This window comes from Dermacentor albipictus, chromosome 1, assembly GCF_038994185.2.
Source record: "Dermacentor albipictus isolate Rhodes 1998 colony chromosome 1, USDA_Dalb.pri_finalv2, whole genome shotgun sequence".
Classification (NCBI taxonomy): domain Eukaryota; kingdom Metazoa; phylum Arthropoda; class Arachnida; order Ixodida; family Ixodidae; genus Dermacentor; species Dermacentor albipictus.
In genome coordinates, this window is record NC_091821.1 from 109,595,222 (window position 1) to 109,614,959 (window position 19,738).

Genomic DNA, 19,738 nt, shown 5'->3' on the forward strand with positions numbered 1-19,738 from the left:
GCTTGACCCGCTGATCAGATTTTCGACGATCGCCGAGCGTGTTCGCCGCTATCGTTGTGCTATAAGTGTAGCCCGTTTTGTGGGCACAGGTTCGCCCAATAAAAGTTAGTTTTGTCGTTCACAGTATTGCTACTGTGTTATTCAACGTCACCACCACGTGACAATATCTCCAAGTGAGTTCGACTCTCACCAAAGGTCGTTGGTTTGACTTCCTATGAATTTTGGTGCCATAAGTTTTGGTGCGATAACGCCAGACGGTGTAACGCTGGGCATCGGATTTTTTATCCCATGAGCCGCCTAAGGCTTTCGCCTTAATAAATTTTGATTGGTTGGAGTTTGCTCTTTAATTCAGTTGTCCCTAACTAGACAGATATCTGCCAAATGTTTGCCTTTGACTCTGCATAGTGAATACTACTGACGTAGAATTCTAGATCCATGTATCAATGGATTTCAAAGAGATTTTGTATATATTTTAAATGCAAAGAGGCACAATGTTTTCTGTTTAGCAAGAAATTTTTAGGATTCAATTTCTAGATCATCCTATTCAATCGAGTCACAGCCGTCATAAGATTGAGAATGGAAAGCTCAAAGAAAACATAATACACACAGTACTTCACCATGTTACAGTTTCCAAGGAAGTCGTAAAACTATCTTTTATTTCCAAAGAGACCAGTTTGTACAAAGAGGATCCAGAAAGAAATGCAACCTCAGTCAGTGTATCTTTCTTGTTATGAGAAATCAAAATTGTTTGAGCCATAGGGAAAGTTTCCTGGGTCATTTCCAGACAGGTAAGAGTGCATCCAAAATTTTCTCCCTTGAGAAGACATTTCTGAGCGAAACAGGTTAATGCAATAATTGCAGTATATGTGTGTCTTTATGTTTGCATGTATTTGTATGTGCGTCTGCATGTAGTACATAGAGAGAAAATGGCAATTGTCTGGTGCATGCCAGTGTGTATGCCTGTACAGGTACATCCTTAATATATCTATTTATATATATATATATATATATTGTATGTGCATATACATATATATATATATATATACATACTATTTATGCATATATTAGCCTATGAACACTCTCTACAACGACCACAACACAAGTGGCTGCCTCTGCAAACATAAACAAGTGTACAGTGTTTCACAACCGGTCTAACAAGATGAGCCAAGGGCTAACTGCAATGTTGGTGGCGTCCCAAGGAACACACATGCCCTGTACATGAGTAGGAAAGGGCATGTGAAATTAAGTAAGAGTTGCTGCATCTTCAAGTTTGTTCATAGGGCAGGTGAGCTGCCAACACAGAGCTGCCGAGAAGAGGAGGAGGGTAAACACAGCTTGGGTGGCCTCCACAGCTGCCACCAACCAATGTCAGATTGATCCAGAGGGAACCCAGAGGGCCTTATTCTGCTCATCGTCTACACACATCTTGACTTGGGTGCACATGTAGGCCAGGTTGCTCCCTGGAATAACAGCTGCAAATGCATATGGCAATTTCTTAGTCACCAGTCTGCCTAAAAAGCACTAAGTTCTATGTCCTTTGTCCATTCATATCAATCACTAGACTGTTCTGAGGTACCAAACACTTTTCCAATATGGAGTGCAGGAGATGCTTTATACAGGGCAGACTCAATTCGAAACACAATAATATGGCTAGTAAAGCCTCATTTTCATAGCTAATATTAATGGCATGGCAATTTCAGTTATTTTTTGTGTGCATTAGAATCAGGTAAATATGATATTTGAAACTGTACAGGAATGTTCAGAGTAGTCATCAGTGTCATCAGTTCAGAGTAGTCATCAAGGCCCCGTGTCGCAGAAAACCTGGCGTTGGCGTCTGGCGTCCCGCACCCGACGTCCAGCATCGGACGTTGCTTCGGCAAAAAGTATTTCAAACCACACATACCCAACCATGTAGGTACTCCATGTGGCACAAGGAAGTTACTGAACTAATTGAATTTATCAAGGTAAAAGACGTAGAAAAATAGTAAAGTATGACTTACACACAACCTACAGAAATGATAGCGTCGGATTGTAATTTGAGTATATGAGAAAACAATTCTGTTACGCGGAAACCCCTCTTGACATGATGGAGTTTTCCAGCTGCCATTTGAGGTCTGTCTTAGTAGGAGTGGCACGGCCCTCTCGGTTCCTTGCACACCATAAAAAGAAGTACCACAAAGCTCGCCTTCGTGCATAGCGTTCCCTGCCAGCATTTCCCGGTAAACATTACGGTTACATAAGCTGCAGTTGCTGGGAAGCGCAAGAAGCACTCGGGGATCACTGAATGCTATTGCGTTCCACTCTTAAAGGCGAAGCTTAAGCATCCTCCAAATTTTTATTTATAAGTTACATTGAATGCTTGAGAGCTTAAGTACAGATGAGGAACAAGTTAATTTGCTGTAGCTGGAACAAATGAAAGAAACATGCTCACCATTGATGAGGTGCTTGTATTCACTTTCAATCTTGAGGGCATGCTCATACATTTCCTTAGCAGCCTTGGTGGTCACCTTCTCCGTCAAGTAAGTAGAGTCCTTCACTTCCCTAAACGCACACAAACAAAGAATGAAAATTTAAGCAAGTTCAATGATGCTCATTATATATTTAGAAAACTGAAAAATGCCATAAGACAAACATGTCTGAGTAGCACAAGATAGTCACAGGGTTGCAGCAGTTTACACTCTCAGAATTCCTGAAATTTAGCACACCAATAAACATATAATTCAGAAATAAATTAAAACACCATGACACACATTCTTTTAGGAAGAAGCCTGTTTCATTATAGGTAAGTGCAGCTAAAGCTTGAATGCCACAAAAGAACAACGGTGAAACAAAAGAAGGTACCTATTATACCAGGTGTGTACTGCCTACCAATCAGTAAATGGAAAGACACAAGACACTAGTGCCAAATAGTTAAGCACATCAGCACAGCCTACCAAAGTCTACATACGGCTTTGTCGCAAATTTAAAAACCCACTAACATTTACAATAATCAGAAGATACAGTTTGTCTTCCTGTAATGCAAAAAATTTTCACAGGACACAATGCACTCAGTGTCTGAAGAGCCCATGGTAGCACAATAGTACTGCGTATGGTATGCAAATGTAGAATGCAAGAATAGCAAAAGATTTTTAGCATAGAAATGGGGAAAGAACACAAGTTTAAGAAGACAACATAGGCATTAACTGTCAACTAGCCTAAAGATACACCCTATTAAACAGAATGCAATGTGTAAAGTGCCACTATTGACTGTTCAGCTGAAAAAGTGTTCCAATGAAATCAAGGTGCTGTGGGTTTGACAGTAACATCTTATTTGCACAGCAGTGTTGCACAAACTGTAATGCAGGCCCTGAAATTACCATACATACTCATGTAATGGCCGCACCTGTGTAAAAGCCACACCCAGAACCGTGTAAAAAATATCCCCCGAAAAATAAACTTAAAAATGACCCGTGTATAAGCCGCACCCTTGATTCTTGAGAAGGTTGGCAGTGTTCATCTGTTTTGTGGTGCAAGAATTCCAAAGCATTTTTTTTTTTAAATCGGTGGCAAAACAAGGCAGCCGTGCAGAGTTTTCGGCACCTCCAAGTAGCAAAAGTACAGATTCCAAGCTTTAGCAGCTGCTTCTGAGACGCTGCTGTCGCTGGTCTGTAGGAGATCACCATTTATTCCAGCTGGTAGATGATGCATTACGGCAATAGCCAAGAATAGCCAGAGCCCGTACAAGCGAGTACTGTAGTTTAATAAAGACAAGTACCACCAACAATATTTTTAAAAAAAGTTGTCTTCTTTATGCAATGGCCACAACCCTGATTTTCACCCCAAATCTCAGAAAAAAAAACTACGGATATTACACCACTATATCCGGCAAAGTGGTTTCAATGTCTCACAGAAACATTAGACCAAGATGTAAAGGTACCTTGTGCAATTTTAAAAGGTGCAAGCAAGCACATGGAAACAATGTGCTTATCAACCTGCTTATCTTAATTTTGTAGACATAAAGTTATTATTTAGCTTTTCTGTGCCAAAGCAAAAATCTGAGATGTGAAAATGAGTAAGCTGGTATAAAAGTTTTATGAGGCTGGTGACACCCACAAATTATGTGTTAAAACTTTTTTTGTAGGTTGTCATCCATGATTTTTTGAGTTGCTCTTTTTTTTAACCCAAATCACCAAGCTAGCGATGTCATGCAAATAAATTGCGTAGAAGCGCATGTTTTCACATGAACATTTGCAGTTTCCAATATTGCAGCTTGGAATTTGCTGTGACATAAGTTTTCAGAAACGGAAGTATCTGTACAGGGTTAATGAGCGAGAAATTTTTGATAAATATAGTAGAAACCTTCACATGTGATGTAGTGCTAAAATATAATGTAGTAACAGAAAAATCTATTTATGTAAGTATACCGAGCATGCTGTTAGCATAATAAAAACTGTGCTTCAGCGAAGTTATTTCTGGGAGGCTGTGTTATCTAGGGATGCATTGGCAAGGTTCTACTGTAGAAATATGACCACTCTTGCCTGGAGTGGACAAGCAGCCAGCTTTTAAATACACCTATGGCACGTAACAGTGGCTGCTATGCTCAAGATCTGTCGGCAAGAAGAGCCAAGAGCATACAAGCAGATACATGTATGGCTGCCTTATTGAGCCACAGACGTCCATGCTATGCTGTTCACAAGCAGCAGGGTTGGCTTAGTGCTTTCAATTTACAGGCTGCACTAGACGCTTGTGGCTCACAATGTGTAGTACCGTATTTACTCGCATAAAGAACAAACTTTTTTTTTTCGGAGGAACCGAAGCAAAGTTGGGGTGCGTGTTTATTATGCAGGGTAAATATTATGGGAACATTTCTGAAAGAGCAAAAATCAAAAAGCAAGACAGTAATGAAGAAAAAAAATGTGTCAGATAACTCAGCATTGAAGCAAAAATTCAGACAACTTGAAGGCGAAAGCCCAAGTGACGATGCATTAAAGACAGACACATGACCCACACATTCCCCTTAGTACTCATCCCCATAATGCTCTTAGTCTACTTCACTTAGTCATCCCTCTTAATTCACTCAATCATCATCTTATACCCCTGTCACATGGGCACTCGAAAGTCTTTTGAGCAAAAATACTTCTCCTGAAAGAGAGTTTCGCTAGCAGACACAAGACAGGGAGCGATCTCTTTTTCAGAAGCGGTCTTTTCTGGTAGTCGAGTCCATCAATCTCGTTTTATGGACGCAAAGGAGCAGCCTCAATACCAGTGGGCACTAGCAATTATCATATATTAAAAAATAATGAGCAAATGCGTATTTTTCTGTCACCTAGGCTCATGATAAAAAATAATTGTGCGTCTCACAGAATGTACAGTAAACCCAGTAATGCTCATTTCCTTTTGTACTCTCATAAGCAGTTCGAACGCTCTTTAAGCTACTACAATAAACATTTATATTAACGTTTCTTAATCTGGTGTTGTTAAACTTACATGAAAACCGTGTCATACAATAAACTTTCACTTCATATTTTGAGATACATCAGTTTATTTTGGCTGATATTGTTTCGAATGCTAGCGCCACGCTTTTGGTAGCGTGTCCAGAACGAAACACTAAAATGTAATCGTCTGTGCCATGTGTCTGCTACGCAAAACCTCTTCATTAAAATGTCCTCTAACTTGGTAAAAGACCACTTATATAAAAGTGTTTGTTGTGTGCTTGTGTGACAGAGGTATTAATTTGCTTAGTTTACTTTGCTTAGTCATCCCTCTTAATTCACTTACTGATCTTCTTAATTTGCTAACTCATCCTCTTAATTTGCCTAGTCATCCTCTTAATTTGCTTAGTCATCCTCTTACATTGCTTAGTCATCAATCTTAATTCTATTGCCTTTAACTCACCTGAGTCATCCACTTAGTTCCCTTCGTCATTCCTCTTAATTTGCTTAGTCATCCACTTAATTCACTTTGTCATCCATCTTAATTTGCTTTATCATCCATCTTAGTTTGCTCTATCATCCATCTTGCTTGCTTACAGGGTACGAGTGTTTACAGTATAAGCCACTGATGATGATAGTATTTGTACCTTTCGCATCCACACATTTTACGGAGGTATAAGCCATTGATAACTGAATGATGATACATATAAGGCTTTTGCCTTCATATAGAGGTCCCCTATTTGCAAACAGTGACAGCTATCCAGGCTTCGGCAACTGGGAGGTGTGATGTGTCTGATTCGTAGTGAGCACCTTGTCATGCTGCTTATGCCAGTAGTGCATGCAGACTTTGTCAACACAAAATGCCTCCTGGCAGCACAATTCCCACACTCCATAGCACACTCCACTACCTTTGGGTTAAAACCGGCTGTATAACTGGAATTACGGCTCATCACCCACAGAAAAACACAAAACAGGCAGAAAAGTGAGCAACATACAATACTGTCATAAAACGGTTGCCCTGCAAAAAAAAAAGCCATGCAGACCCACAGACTGCGGGAGCAGGTGAAAGTGAAGCTTTGATGAGTGGGCAAGACAACTAGGCATATCACAATAAGAAATGTTCAGCAGATTTCGGGGATGAACACGTCCCGTCCCGTAACAGTCATCAGCCGCAGTGGTGTACCTTGCAGAAAAATGGCAAGTTTGATTCTGAGGCAATATTCTCACGTGATCACTTCCAGTATAATATAACACTTGTGAGCTTTTGTGTAACTCAGCAATAAACACATCAAAGTAGACATTTGAAAGCATTTCTGCCACTGTGCAAAGATAGTATGGCTTAGTGCATATGCAGTCATTGTGCCCTGTTTTAGAGGTAATCTGCTGTGTTACAGTGTACTAAAAAGAGGGGTGGTTCGTTCAGGCAGAGCCCGCGGCTGACGCTCCTCTTGCAGACATCACCACATGGCATCCCTTCAGCATGGGTTGTTAGAAAACTGCTTGTTTCCCCTCAATACACCCTGCAACAACCGCTTGTTGAGCCAGTTGCACTTATGAGTGTTTGTAGGGTTATTTATTTAATTGTTTGATTCAAGGTCCTCACACCTCACAGGCTCCGAGGTGGAGTATTGTGTGAGGGGGGGTTAGAAAAGGAGCAGAATTCAATTTGTTATATAAAATTTAGCTGTATGCAGGGGAGGGGACTGCCCTAGGTAATTTCGGAGCAATTTTTGGAGTAATTTCGGAGCCTCTTCCAAATATTCGAAAACCCTCTTTCCAAACATTCATTTTGCCACAGTTAGAACTCACCTACTCAATTTGGTCCCCTCATCAAAATTACCTAATAAATATGACGGAAATGGTACAAAATAGAGCAGCCCGGTTCATATCACGTAACTACGCTATAAACTCAAGCATTACACAAATTAAACTAGACCTTCTGTTGCCGCCATTAGATATCCGCCGCAACATCGCTCTTCTGTGCTTATTCCACAAATATATTTACACTAATAAACGAACCCTGTTACAACTGTAAATACCCTACTCCTTTTCACGCAGATTACATAATCAAATTCAGTTTCATGCGCATATACGGTAAAACAAATGAATTTAATTCATCTGCCCTACCTCGTGCCATTCGTCTCTGGAAAGCCTCCCTGATAACATAGCCTCCATATCTAATCCCGACACGTTCCGCTTTCAGTTACTCACGCTTATCCCATTTAATACCGTTCATGAGTGCCCAATCTAGTGTATTTGATCGCGCATTTTTGCAATATTGTATATTTTTTTTCATAAACAGTATTCCTTTTGCTCTGTTAAAAGTAACAAGTATTCGTGTGCCTTTGGATATTGCTTTGTATTCCCTGTGCCTTCAATATTGTGTAACATGGTAATCTTTTTTATAGCACTGTTCCTGTTGGAAATTTGTACTTTTTATGCCTTGGCTGTTTAATATGCCTCCCTTATCTTATGCCCTGTCTTAGGGCCTGTAAGGCTCTTTTGAATAAATAAATAAATAAATAAATAAATAAATAAATAAATAAACAAACAAACAAACAAATAAATAAATAAGTAAATTTGCAGTTTGGAGCAGACAAAATTTCATTTTAAAGCAGCTTGGAGCAGACTAAACTTCATTTTGGAGCAATTTAGAGCAGATAAAATTTCATTTTGAAACATTTTGGCGCTGGCCAATCTGAATTTTGATGGAAAAATGTAACAGCGCACTTCGAAACGACGACGGAATACACAATAAACCAATATGAGTGCTGTACTGCAACTGTCTTAAAGGGACACTAAAGGGAAAAATCATTCCTTCTGTATCAGTAACTTACCTTTCTACATTACCAAAACCACTACTCTTACAACGATAACACGTTTGGTAAGCCAGAAAAAGCGCAAGAACGAAATACGGGTGGCGACGCCTACTGAAGTTCCTGCACCTCGTGGCTGTGACGTCATGGATTTTTATGGCATCTTCTTGGGCCTGATAATTATATATAGCGGTACAGATTGACTACATTGTGTTCTAAAGGAACCAAATATTAAACATGGCAAGTTTCAGGAACCTTTACTCAGCCAACGCTGCCCAAATGAGAAAACATACTTTGGAATCCCTGACGTCACGTGACGTACAGGCGGTGGGGTTTCGGCGCGAAATTCAAATACTGATACTTGGACCTTCATTTTCTCATCTAATAATCAAACTATATTTTTAAAATGACTGCCTGCAGGGTTCTGAAACAATGCTTCATTAGTCTAAACTGATTTATTGTTTCGCTTTAGTGTCCCTTTAAGCAACATCTTAAGCTGAATGTTGAAGCAGATTGCCAGGATACTGAAGCTGTCTAGTCCATCAAATTTTGGTAATAGTACCTGTTGATTTTAATTACCTAGTAGTAGCAATCGCAAAAATGTGCATTCTGCAATAGCGAGTCCAAAATTTCTAGACGTAACCTAAGACATTTTTTTATTAATAGATTTTTCTTCAATGTCTGGACAGTGTTGGTGAAGTGCCTGGGAATGCGCTTCACCAACAGACTGTCCAGAGAAGCCAGAGTTATTTACTACTGTGGTTTGCTGAAAACCATTTCTACATAATAGAAATAGTTCTGCCTTGCCACAAGCCAATCAGAATGCGGTGCAGTAGAAATGCGCCTTGTAGCTATAGCGGACTAGAATATGGAAGAGTGGGTCGAGCAGCAGCACGGCGCATGCTTTCTTCCTGTAAAGCCCAAAACATTGGTGGCACTATGATTGAGCTATACATTCCCGTGCTGACACTCATGATGAGAGAGGAAAATGTTCTCAAGTTAAGCAGTTCAGTCATCGCAGTAATATAATTTCTGGGTCACCATATGTCACCGCATACCCAGAATCTACCCTGGGCCAGTATAACGTAAAATTATTACAATCTGGTTTTACTCAAATCCACCATTAGCCCTTCATGATAGGTCAAAATGGCTCAGGCCTCTCCCATATATACACTAAAACAGATTGAAATAGTTTTATGCTATACTAGCCTCAGGACAGAGATGTAAGCTCACTGAACCTGCTGCAGCATGTGCCTCCCTAATGCAGAATTCTTCCGCATCCCACGAAATCTAAGCTTCGGCCGGCACTTCATTTCCATAATATAATTACTGCTACACTTTTGTATGTAAGCAGATGTACTCTCACGAACAAATGAAATGTGAATAAGAAATCGCAATGTAGAACACCTTTCTGAAGTAATAACTCGCTAGTGTGATCTCATGCCACTACTTATCCGGTTGACAAAAGTGGCATAGGGCTCACACTAAGCTTGAAGCCAAAATTATGCCAACATTGCATATTGGCGAAAACAGATAGAAAAGAATGCGTTCTAGTTAGCCCCAACTTGTTTAACTACCATACTCATATAGCCACATACTTTATCATTCTCTTTCTAGCTATGGGTTTGTGAGGTGGTTTCAATGTACGCAGGAAATAATCACATGAACGCACTATCAGCATAAATTAAACGAAAACCATTTCGAGACTACTCCAATGCGTTGTTTTGTTTCTAGTTTGGGTGAAACTGAGGAAATTTGTAACAGTGGCTTAATTAAGACCGTAAATGTACGCATGGCACTACTCCATGCTTAGACGCTAGCTACCAGTTAACATCAAACTTTTTGGACTATCTAGGGGCTGTGAAAGCACCCGAACAAATGAATGCATGCACTTTACTGCCCCGAAAGCTCAAATCGTCACAGGCACGCCCAAAATAGCTCTGAAGGCCTGCCAGTACACTTATTAGGCGTATCTTAGCTCGTTCTTCAACAGGACATGGCAGGTGCCTGCGTGTATAATTAAGGAATACACACCATGTCATGTGACAGTTGCCCCCTTTACACTCTTTGTATGCTTCACCGCAATACATAGAGTATGCTTGACTGCGTAACATTGTAGCGTATATTGAAGACTGCATATATTGTAGCGAAGCTGATTTTCGAAAATAGGCATTATGCAATGTGGCATGCTTTCTGCACTTTGAAGCCATCGGTCAGGATCACAAAGGTGGAGTGGGCGCCATTGCTGACAGCATCAAATTTTTTCAATTAAAATAACGGCACCGAACAGCAAGAAGCTTAGCAGCGAACGTCTGAAGCAGCTAGGCCTGTAGCGTTCTTGCAGTGGTAGCTGCCAGAGAATCAGCATGTGAGAGCGCCGGTTAAAGGCTGTGAGATAATCCAAATAGCAGAAGCTTCGATTAATGCCGTTTCAGACCTGCCGTCATGGCAATAAAGTCGGGAAGATGAGATGGCGAAACGTTTTGCGTCTGAAATTTCAGACGTTCAGCGGTGGCGTAGAGGTAGAACACCCGCCTCGCGTGCAAGAGGTCCGTGGTTCGAATCCCGGTGCCGGCAATTTTCCACCGGATTAAAAAAAAAAAATCCGCGTGTTGATAAAATTGCACAAACAGGCCTGGAGTGTGGCCTGATCCCGGTGACCAGAACTGGTAACGCACTCCCTCACCAGAGCAGGATTGGCCACCCTGGTGCGGTACTTGGCCATAACCTCCTATATGAACACAACAATCAAACCCCGGCCCTCAGTCACCAGCAGCTGCGAAGCAACTGACCACGGCGGCGGTCAGACCTGCAACGCAGCAGAGGGTGCTAAGAATCACTGGCTCCGGACAGGCCGCCAATGGAATATGAACCTGGCAACTTTTAACGCTAGAACGTTACCTAGTGAGGCGAGTCTAGCAGTGCTATTGGAGGAATTAGAGCGCACAAAATGGGATATAATAGGGCTCAGTGAAGTTAGGAGGCCAAAAGAAGCATATACAGTGGAATCTCGATGATACGATCACGGCTTATACGAATTTCTGGATGATACGAATTTTTCTGTGGTCCCGGTCGAGCCCCATTACTTTCCAACGTGCTAGAGAACGGTTGTTACGAATCAATTTTCAACCCGCATTGGTTGATACGAATATTACTGAAGACACTTTGGAAATTTGAAAGTGTGCTTGGCGAAGGTCAGACGCTGCTGCCGTCTGCGCTCCAATTCATTCGCTTTGGTGTTCTGCGATATTGCCTGTCGCTGCTGCCGCTTGCGTTCTGCTTCCCTGCCTTTAGAACCCGGCGATCTAATCAGTCGCTGTTGGCGTTTCCGTTCTGCCTCCCTTGCTTTCGCATCTGGTGACATGTTCATTCGTCGCACGCGCATTCGCTCCTTGTTCTTCTGGCGTTTGATGTTGGGGGAATCTGGCGTCCGCTGCAGAACTGCTTGGCGCGCAATCAGTGGGTCGCTTCGGAGCTACGGGTCTCACTCGACTGCAACGAGACGTCTGACGAAGGAGCGGTGGTGCAGCTGCCACCGCCGACGGCCGCGCGCTCGTTCTCCCGCTACTGTGTGACGTCACAGTTGCAATGCGCAGCTGCGCCCCCGACCGGCGCGCCGGTTGCTAAGGAGGGGAGGAGGTTGCCCCGCTGCGCGGAGAAGAGGCCACAGTTGGCACCATTCCAGCGCACGGACAAACGCGACTGCGAGCCCCACCGACGGCAGTGAAAGAGAACAGCGCACAGTTACGCGATTTCTCCCTCTCTCTTTTGGTGCGGAGGCGCGGACGTGGCGCCTGACAGCGCGGAGGCCGCGACTGGGCGCGAAGAGTTTGAAGCGGTGGCACTTTTGTTGCTTTTCCTCCTTTTCCGCGAGCCATCGGACGGAGTGGTTGCTGTGCTTCTAGCCGCGTTCTTGTCTTTGACGTGGGCGACGGCGAAGGACCACCACCGGCGGCTGAAACGCTGCATGCGCTCGAAGTTCTGAGGCGTACTATGGCCGCGGATGAAATTAGCGACGACACGTGCACGCGTTTTTATGGATTTGAACAAAGTCTTCTAATTGACCTGACAAAGAAAAAGAAGCAGAAGGACATCGGAGACTTTTCCTTCAAGAAATAAATGCTTTTACGTACGTGTGCCTGAGTGAATTCACCTCTAACTCTTTAATTTAGCTAGATTTAATTGTTTGGATGATACGAATTTCGGCTAATACGAATATTTTTTGTGACCCCGTGAGATTCGTATCATCGAGATTCCACTGTACAGTGCTAAAAAGCGGGCACGTCCTGTGTTACAGGGGCTTAGCGGAGAGAAGAGAACTAGGAGTCGGATTCCTGATTAACAAGAATATAGCTGGTAACATACAGGAATTCTATAGCATTAACGAGAGGATGGCAGGTCTTGTTGTGAAACTTAATAAGAGGTACAAAATGAAGATTGTACAAGCCTACGCCCCTACATCCAGTCATGATGACCAGGAAGTCGAAAGCTTCTATGAAGACGTGGAATCGGCGATGGGTAGAGTGAAAACTAAATACACTATACTAATGGGCGACTTTAATGCCAAGGTAGGCAAGAAGTGGGCTGGAGACAAGGCAGTTGGGGAATATGGCATAGGCGCTAGGAATAGCAGGGGAGAGTTATTAGTAGAGTTTGCGGAGCAGAATAATCTGAGGATAATGAATACCTTCTTCCGAAAGTGGACGTGGAGGAGCCCGAACGGTGAGACTAGAAATCAAATAGACTTCATACTCTGCGCTAACCCTGGCATCATACAAGATGTGGACGTGCTCGGCAAAGTGCGCTGCAGTGACCACAGGATGGTAAGAACTCGAATTAGCCTAGACCTGAGGAAGGAACGGAAGAAACTAGTACATAAGAAGCCGATTAATGAGTTAGCGGTAAGAGGGAAAATAGAAGAATTCCAGATCAAGCTACAGAAGAGGTATTCAGCTTTAACTCAGGAAGAGGACCTTAGTGTTGAAACAATGAACGACAGTCTTGTGGGCATCATTAAGGAGTGTGCAATGGAAGTCGGTGGTAACTCCATTAGGCAGGATACCAGCAAACTATCGCAGGAGACGAAAGATCTGATCAAGAAACGCCAATGTATGAAAGCCTCTAACCCTACAGCTAGAATAGAACTGGCAGAACTTTCGAAGTTAATCAACAAGCGTAAGACAGCTGACATAAGGAAGTATAATATGGATAGAATTGAACATGCTCTCAGGAACGGAGGAAGCCTAAAAGCAGTGAAGAAGAAACTAGGAATTGGCAAGAATCAGATGTATGCGTTAAGAGACAAAGCCGGCAAGATCATTACTAATATGGATGAAATAGTTCAAGTGGCTGAGGAGTTCTATAGAGATTTATACAGTACCAGTGGCACCCACGACGATAATGGAAGGGAAAATAGTCTAGAGGAATTCGAAAGCCCAAAGGTAACACCGGAAGAAGTAAAGAAAGCCTTGGGAGATATGCAAAGGGGGAAGGCAGCTGGGCAGGATCAGGTAACAGCAGATTTGTTGAAGGATGGTGGACAGATTTTTCTAGAGAAACTGGCCACCCTGTATACGCAATGCCTCATGACCTCGAGCGTACCGGAATCTTAGAAGAACGCTAACATAATTCTAATTCATAAGAAAGGGGACGCCAAAGACTTGAAAAATTATAGACCGATCAGCTTACTGTCCGTTGCCTACAAACTATTTACTAAGGTAATCGCAAATAGAATCAGGAACACCTTAGACTTCTGTCAAGCAAAGGACCAGGCAGGATTCCGTAAAGGCTACTCAACAATAGATCATATTCACACTATCAATCAGGTGATCGAGAAATGTGCGGAATATAACCAACCCTTATATATAACTTTCATTGATTACGAGAAAGCGTTTGATTCTGTCGAAACCTCAGCAGTCATGGAGGCATTACGGAATCAGGGTGTAGAGGAGCCGTATGTAAAAATAGTGAAAGGTATCTATAGCGGCTCCACAGCCACCGTAGTCTTCCATAAAGCAAGCAACAAAATCCCAATAAAGAAAGGCATCAGGCAGGGAGATACGATCTCTCCAATGTTATTCACAGCATGTTTACAGGAGGTATTCAGAGACGTGGATTGGGAAGAATTGGGGATAAAAGTTAATAGAGAGTACCTTAGTAACTTGCGATTCGCTGATGATATTGCCTTGCTTAGTAACTCAGGGGACCAATTGCAATGCATGCTCACTGACCTGGAGAGGCAAAGCAGAAGAGTGGGTCTAAAAATGAATCTGCAGAAAACCAAAGTAATGTTTAACAGTCTCGGAAGAGAACAGCAATTTACAATAGGCAGCGAGGCACTGGAAGTCGTAAGGGAATACACCTACTTGGGGCAGGTAGTGACGGCGGATCCGGATCATGGGACGGAAATAATCAGGAGAATAAGAATGGGCTGAGGTGCGTTTGGCAGGCATTCTCAGATCATGAACAGCAGGTTGCCATTATCCCTCAAGAGAAAAGTAGATAATAGCTGTGTCTTACCAGTACTCACCTACGGGGCAGAAACCTGGAGGCTTACGAAAAGAGTTCTACTCAAATTGAGGACGACGCAACGAGCTATGGAAAGAAGAATGATAGGTGTAACGTTAAGGGATAAGAAAAGGGCAGATTGGGTCAGGGAACAAATGCGAGTTAATGACATCTTAGTTGAAATCAAGAAAAAGAAATGGGCATGGGCAGGACATGTAATGAGGAGGGAAGATAACCGATGGTCATTAAGGGTTACGGACTGGATCCCAAGGGTAGGGAAGCGTAGCAGGGGGCGGCAGAAAGTTAGGGGGGCGGATGAGATTAAGAAGTTTGCAGGGACGGCGTGGCCACAATTAGTACATGACCGGGGTTGTTGGAGAAATATGGGAGAGGCCTTTGCCCTGCAGTGGGCGTAACCAGGCTGATGATGATGATGATGACACGTTGACTCTACCGGGTACATGGTTGTTCCGCGAAGGCATTCAAATTATCGGGCATGTACAAAAAATTGGTCGTTGACAGTAATTACACATAAAAGGTGTTTGTTATAGTATGCATTTCTATTCATGCCAATGGTACAAGAGCAAAACCAGAGGCCACAGGAGTAACAAGATAATGAAGCACTGGACGTCAGGGAAGAACAGTTGAAAAAGGTTCTAGTTCACTCACAGCACCCTCAGTCTATGTTTCATTGTTTTGCGCCTAAGCTAGGGAGGGCCAAACCACTAAATACAGCCTCTGTGGCCGTTCCAACAGCAGCGCTGACAGCCGGAAGTGGCCGCACGTGCGCTGGCCACATGCCAGAATCTAACCTAACCTTTCTGCCTAACTTTTCTACGCTTGCCGCCTCCCGCCAATGCATGGCACGTGCCACTCCTGAACCATCGCCTTCTCTATTTTGACAATGCCAGTGCAATCGCTCGCTCCCCATTGAGAGCCGTGGGTGCGCCTTAGTTCAGTGAGTTGCCGCAATGTGACGCTACCCAAATGGTACGACTAATAGGTACGACTGCTTGCGTCACACATGCGTCCGAGTGCGCGCCGCTGTCATTCCAGTGGAGAAGCGGTGGACCCTGCATCTCTCAGGTGGCACCTCCGACTTCCATCGTGAGGCGCCACCCACATGGTAATCTCCCCCACGACTGTAAAGCAGGCATGAACGCTAGCTGATGGGTAGAGTAGGAAAGGACGATAGGAGAGGGTGGTGAACGGTCGGATCGGCCACATCTGGCTGGCATTGAAAAAAATAGAGGTGGCACTGCTCGAACACACTACCCCCTTCTAGTATACTGTAGCCGCATGTGCAAAGACTGGGCAAGCTGAGATGGTGCGGCATCATGTGCTGTCTTCCCGTCTTCCCATCATGTTTAGTGCTGGAGGTTGTATAATCTCAAGTTTGGGAGACGCATTGCAGACGAAGGATTGGCTCACCGCTGCCGGCACTTTTCATGGTAGCGGGCGACACTGTGAGCGACACTATGAGTCGCAGAGGCGAAGTGGACGCAAGAGCATGGCTGGCTTGCACTTAATACAGCTGATGTGAAGACGTTGTCAAAACGGCACGTACTACCTAATCTTTCATCGCCGACTCTCAAGTTTAACAAAATGATTTTTTCTCATTCAAATTTGCTTTCTTCAATTGCCTGATCATGCAGAAAATTTTGCAGCCCCTTCATGTATGAAAAATAAATTGCCAACTGTACTTATTTGCATAAAAGATTGAATTGCAATATAAAGAATTTTCTATATTGCTAGACACGTGTGGTATTTGATTGTTTGAACGAGGCGCGTGGGCGCCATCACTCGAGAACTGGGCTTGCGCTGTGAATCTAACCGGTCAGCGCTGTAACAGCTGTTGCAAATATAACCTGTAAGTAGTTGCTCGTCTTACTGACTCGTCTTTCGTGTAACATTGTGGTAGAGGTGGAACATTCCTCGTCCTCGCCACGGAGCTCTGAAGCGGCCGCACCATCATCTTCTCAGCCACGGCTTCCGATGGAACCACCCTGTCGCCACCTACGCCTGCGGCGCCAAGCACAATGTATGTTACACTTCCTAGTCTCCGTGATCCTGGGACATTCTCCGCCCAACATGACGTTGACATCGACGACTGACTCAGCATGTATGAGGGTGTTAGCCAAAGCCACCACTGGGACCCTACCATCATGCTTGCCGATATGATCTTTTATCTGCACGGGACACCGTGTGTCTGGGTTTGCACCCATGAGATCGAGTTCTCCAGCTGGGACATTTTCAAAGAGCAGCTTCGCGACCTATTTGGCAACCCGTCAGGTCGCCAACAGGCTGCGCAAAAAGAGCTTGCCACCCGTGTCCAGTTGTCGACCGAATTGTATGTCTCCTACATACAGGAAGTGCTCGCGCTTTGCTGGAAAGTCGACGAGCACACAACTGAGGTTGACAAGGTGGGCCATGTCCTAAAAGGCATAGCGGACGACGCCTGCAATTTGCTCATCTATAACCACGTTTCTACTGTCGACACCATCGTCAAAGAATGCCGCCGCTTCGAGGTAGCCAAAAGCCGCCACGTCGTCCCACAGTTTTCCCGGCTCCCAAACATCCCTGCCACGTCCTCTTGCTCCGCTCTTACTGCCACACGAGCATTTCAAGAGAATGTCACCCGTATCGTTCGCTGTGAGATTGAAGCGGCGAATTCGACCCCCCTTCATCAACGGCCCTTTGACGGTACCTTTGACCAAGAGGCCCCCACTATTTCCGTTATTCAAGAAGTTGTGCGGCAAGAAATTGCAAACCTTGGCATCCCTATTGCCTGCTCTGTCTCCCAACCTGATTTGACACCCATTCCCATGTCCACAACGCGTAATAACCAGTATTTCTTTGAATGGCGAACCCCAGACGACAAACGAATCTGCTTCCGCTGCCACCGCATTGGTCATGTATCCCGCTACTGCTGCACCACCGGGATGCCTCCGTACTGGAACTCATTCCCTGCTCCTTGCCCATACGCCGACGCTCACCGTTATTCACCTGGCCGTCCGTACCCTACTTCGGATGCCCCTGACAGCCGTGCGATCGCTGTTGCCTCAACGTCGTCGCTCCTCGTCAGCCCAACCTCGCCGCTTTTCCTCCCTAAACTGACGGATGGAAAACTAGGCCATGCAGCTCTTGGAGGTAGTGCTGCATCACGTTCGTTCTATCCAAATCCTCAGTTGACGCTCCTCACCAACACGAACCTAATTGAAGTAGACGTAGATGGTGTTCCGTGGACGGCATTAATTGATACTGGAGCCCAAGTGTCCATAATGAGCACTAACCTACGGGCTAACCTAATCTTCGGGCTCGACTTTTTGACGACGCATTCTGCCCTCATCGACTGTTCCACCAGTGCGCTGTGCCTCGAGCTTCCTCTTCTTTGACGTTCGCGCCGAACAACCAAACACCCTCTGCACTACAGCGTTTGTTTGCTTACCTCCAAAAGCCCTAACCTTCGTCGAATTGGTCTCAACGGCAACTGTGCCTGATGGCAACTATGTCGTCGCACCTATTCATGATGTCCTCCTGGCACGCAACATCTCTGTGCCACACTCCATCGTAACACTTGCCATTAATCAGATGCGTCTCCCCGATATCAATTTTGGCTTGACGAAGCAAGTGTTACCTGAAGGCATAGCGGTGGCCACGCTCCGGTCAGTGACAGATGCCACCGTCACTGCTTTTGCAGCCAGCGCGTCTCCAGATCCTCCTGATTACCCGCAGGATGCCTTGAACCTCGACAGCCCATTACATCCCAGGGTCGCTCCGGACCTCGCACCTGACGAAGCAGCCGCCCATATTGCCTTTTGCTTTCCTACCGCGACATATTTGACACTGACAATCGACCACTTGGTTATACATCCCTTGTTAAGCATCGGATAAACACTGGTGATGCTGCTCCTATTCACCGCCGACCATGTCACATGTCCACGACAGAGCGGCAAGTTATTCAGCCGGAAGTAAATAAGATGCTCGCCAGAGGCATTGTTGAGCCTTCGTCGAGTCCTTGGGCGTCACCGGTCATGCTCGTCAAAAAGAAAGATGGCATGTAGCATTTCTTCGTTGATTACCGCCACCTAAACAGAATTACAAAAAAGGATGTTTACCCTTTACCATGAATTGACGACGCTCTTGATTGTCTTCACGGTGCCAAATACTTTTCGTCCATCGACCTTCGATCTGGTTAGTGGCAGGTTTCCGTCGATGAGCAAAACTAAGAAAAGACTGCTTTCATCACTCCAGATGGCCTCTACCAATTCAAGGTTATAAAGCTCGGTTTATGCAATGCCCCTGCCATGTTCGAATGGATGATCGACTCTCTTTTCAAATGGTCAACTTGCCTTTGTTACCTTGACAACGTTCTTGTGTTTTCTCTTACATTTGAGACGCACCTTGAGTGCGTCGCAGCTATCCTTGACGTCTTCCACAAGGCTGGGCTCCAATTAAACTAATCGAAGTGCCACTTCGGGTGCCGACAGATTACAGTGCTAGGCCATGTCGTTGATGCTTCTGGAGTACGACCCGACCCGGAGAAGGTTCGAGCAGTAACGGCTTTTCCTGTACCTCAGTCCGTCAAAGACATTCAGAGTTTTGTGGGGCTCTGTTCTTATTTCCAACGGTTCGTGAAAGATTTCGCAGCAATCGCTCGACCACTCACTGAACTTCTGAAGAAAGACGCGCTTTTTACATCGGGTTGCCCTCAGGCTGCCACATTTTCAAGCCTTATCACGATTCTCACCAATCCACCGATCTTGGCTCACTTTAATCTGTACGCACCTACAGCCCTGTTGGCTTTTTTCGCTCAAGGATCCCACTGGCTGGCTCGATCGTTGGGCCCTCCAACTACAAGAATATCCCTACACAGTGACTTACAAGTCGGGACGCCAAAACCAGGACGCAGATTGCCTCTCTCGCAACCCAGTCGAAGACGCGACCTCTAAGTCTGATACTGACACCAACGCCTGTGTTCTCTCTGTTTTTCCACTGCTCCAT

At 44.5% G+C, this 19,738-nt stretch overlaps 1 protein-coding gene across 3 annotated transcripts in view; it reads right to left on the bottom strand.

The window, feature by feature from the left end:
* Positions 1–621: 621 nt before the first annotated feature.
* Positions 622–19,738, bottom strand: part of Dlg5 (Discs large 5) — a 172,575-nt gene continuing 153,458 nt past the window's right edge. For all 3 annotated transcript variants that reach the window (XM_065439425.1, XM_065439424.1, XM_065439426.1), the window contains 2 exons: positions 2,432–2,541; positions 622–1,472 (listed from right to left, as the gene is read on the bottom strand). In XM_065439425.1, the coding sequence (XP_065295497.1) occupies positions 1,369–1,472; positions 2,432–2,541 (214 nt within the window). In that variant the 3' untranslated portion in view covers positions 622–1,368. The remainder of the gene's footprint in view (positions 1,473–2,431; positions 2,542–19,738) is intronic.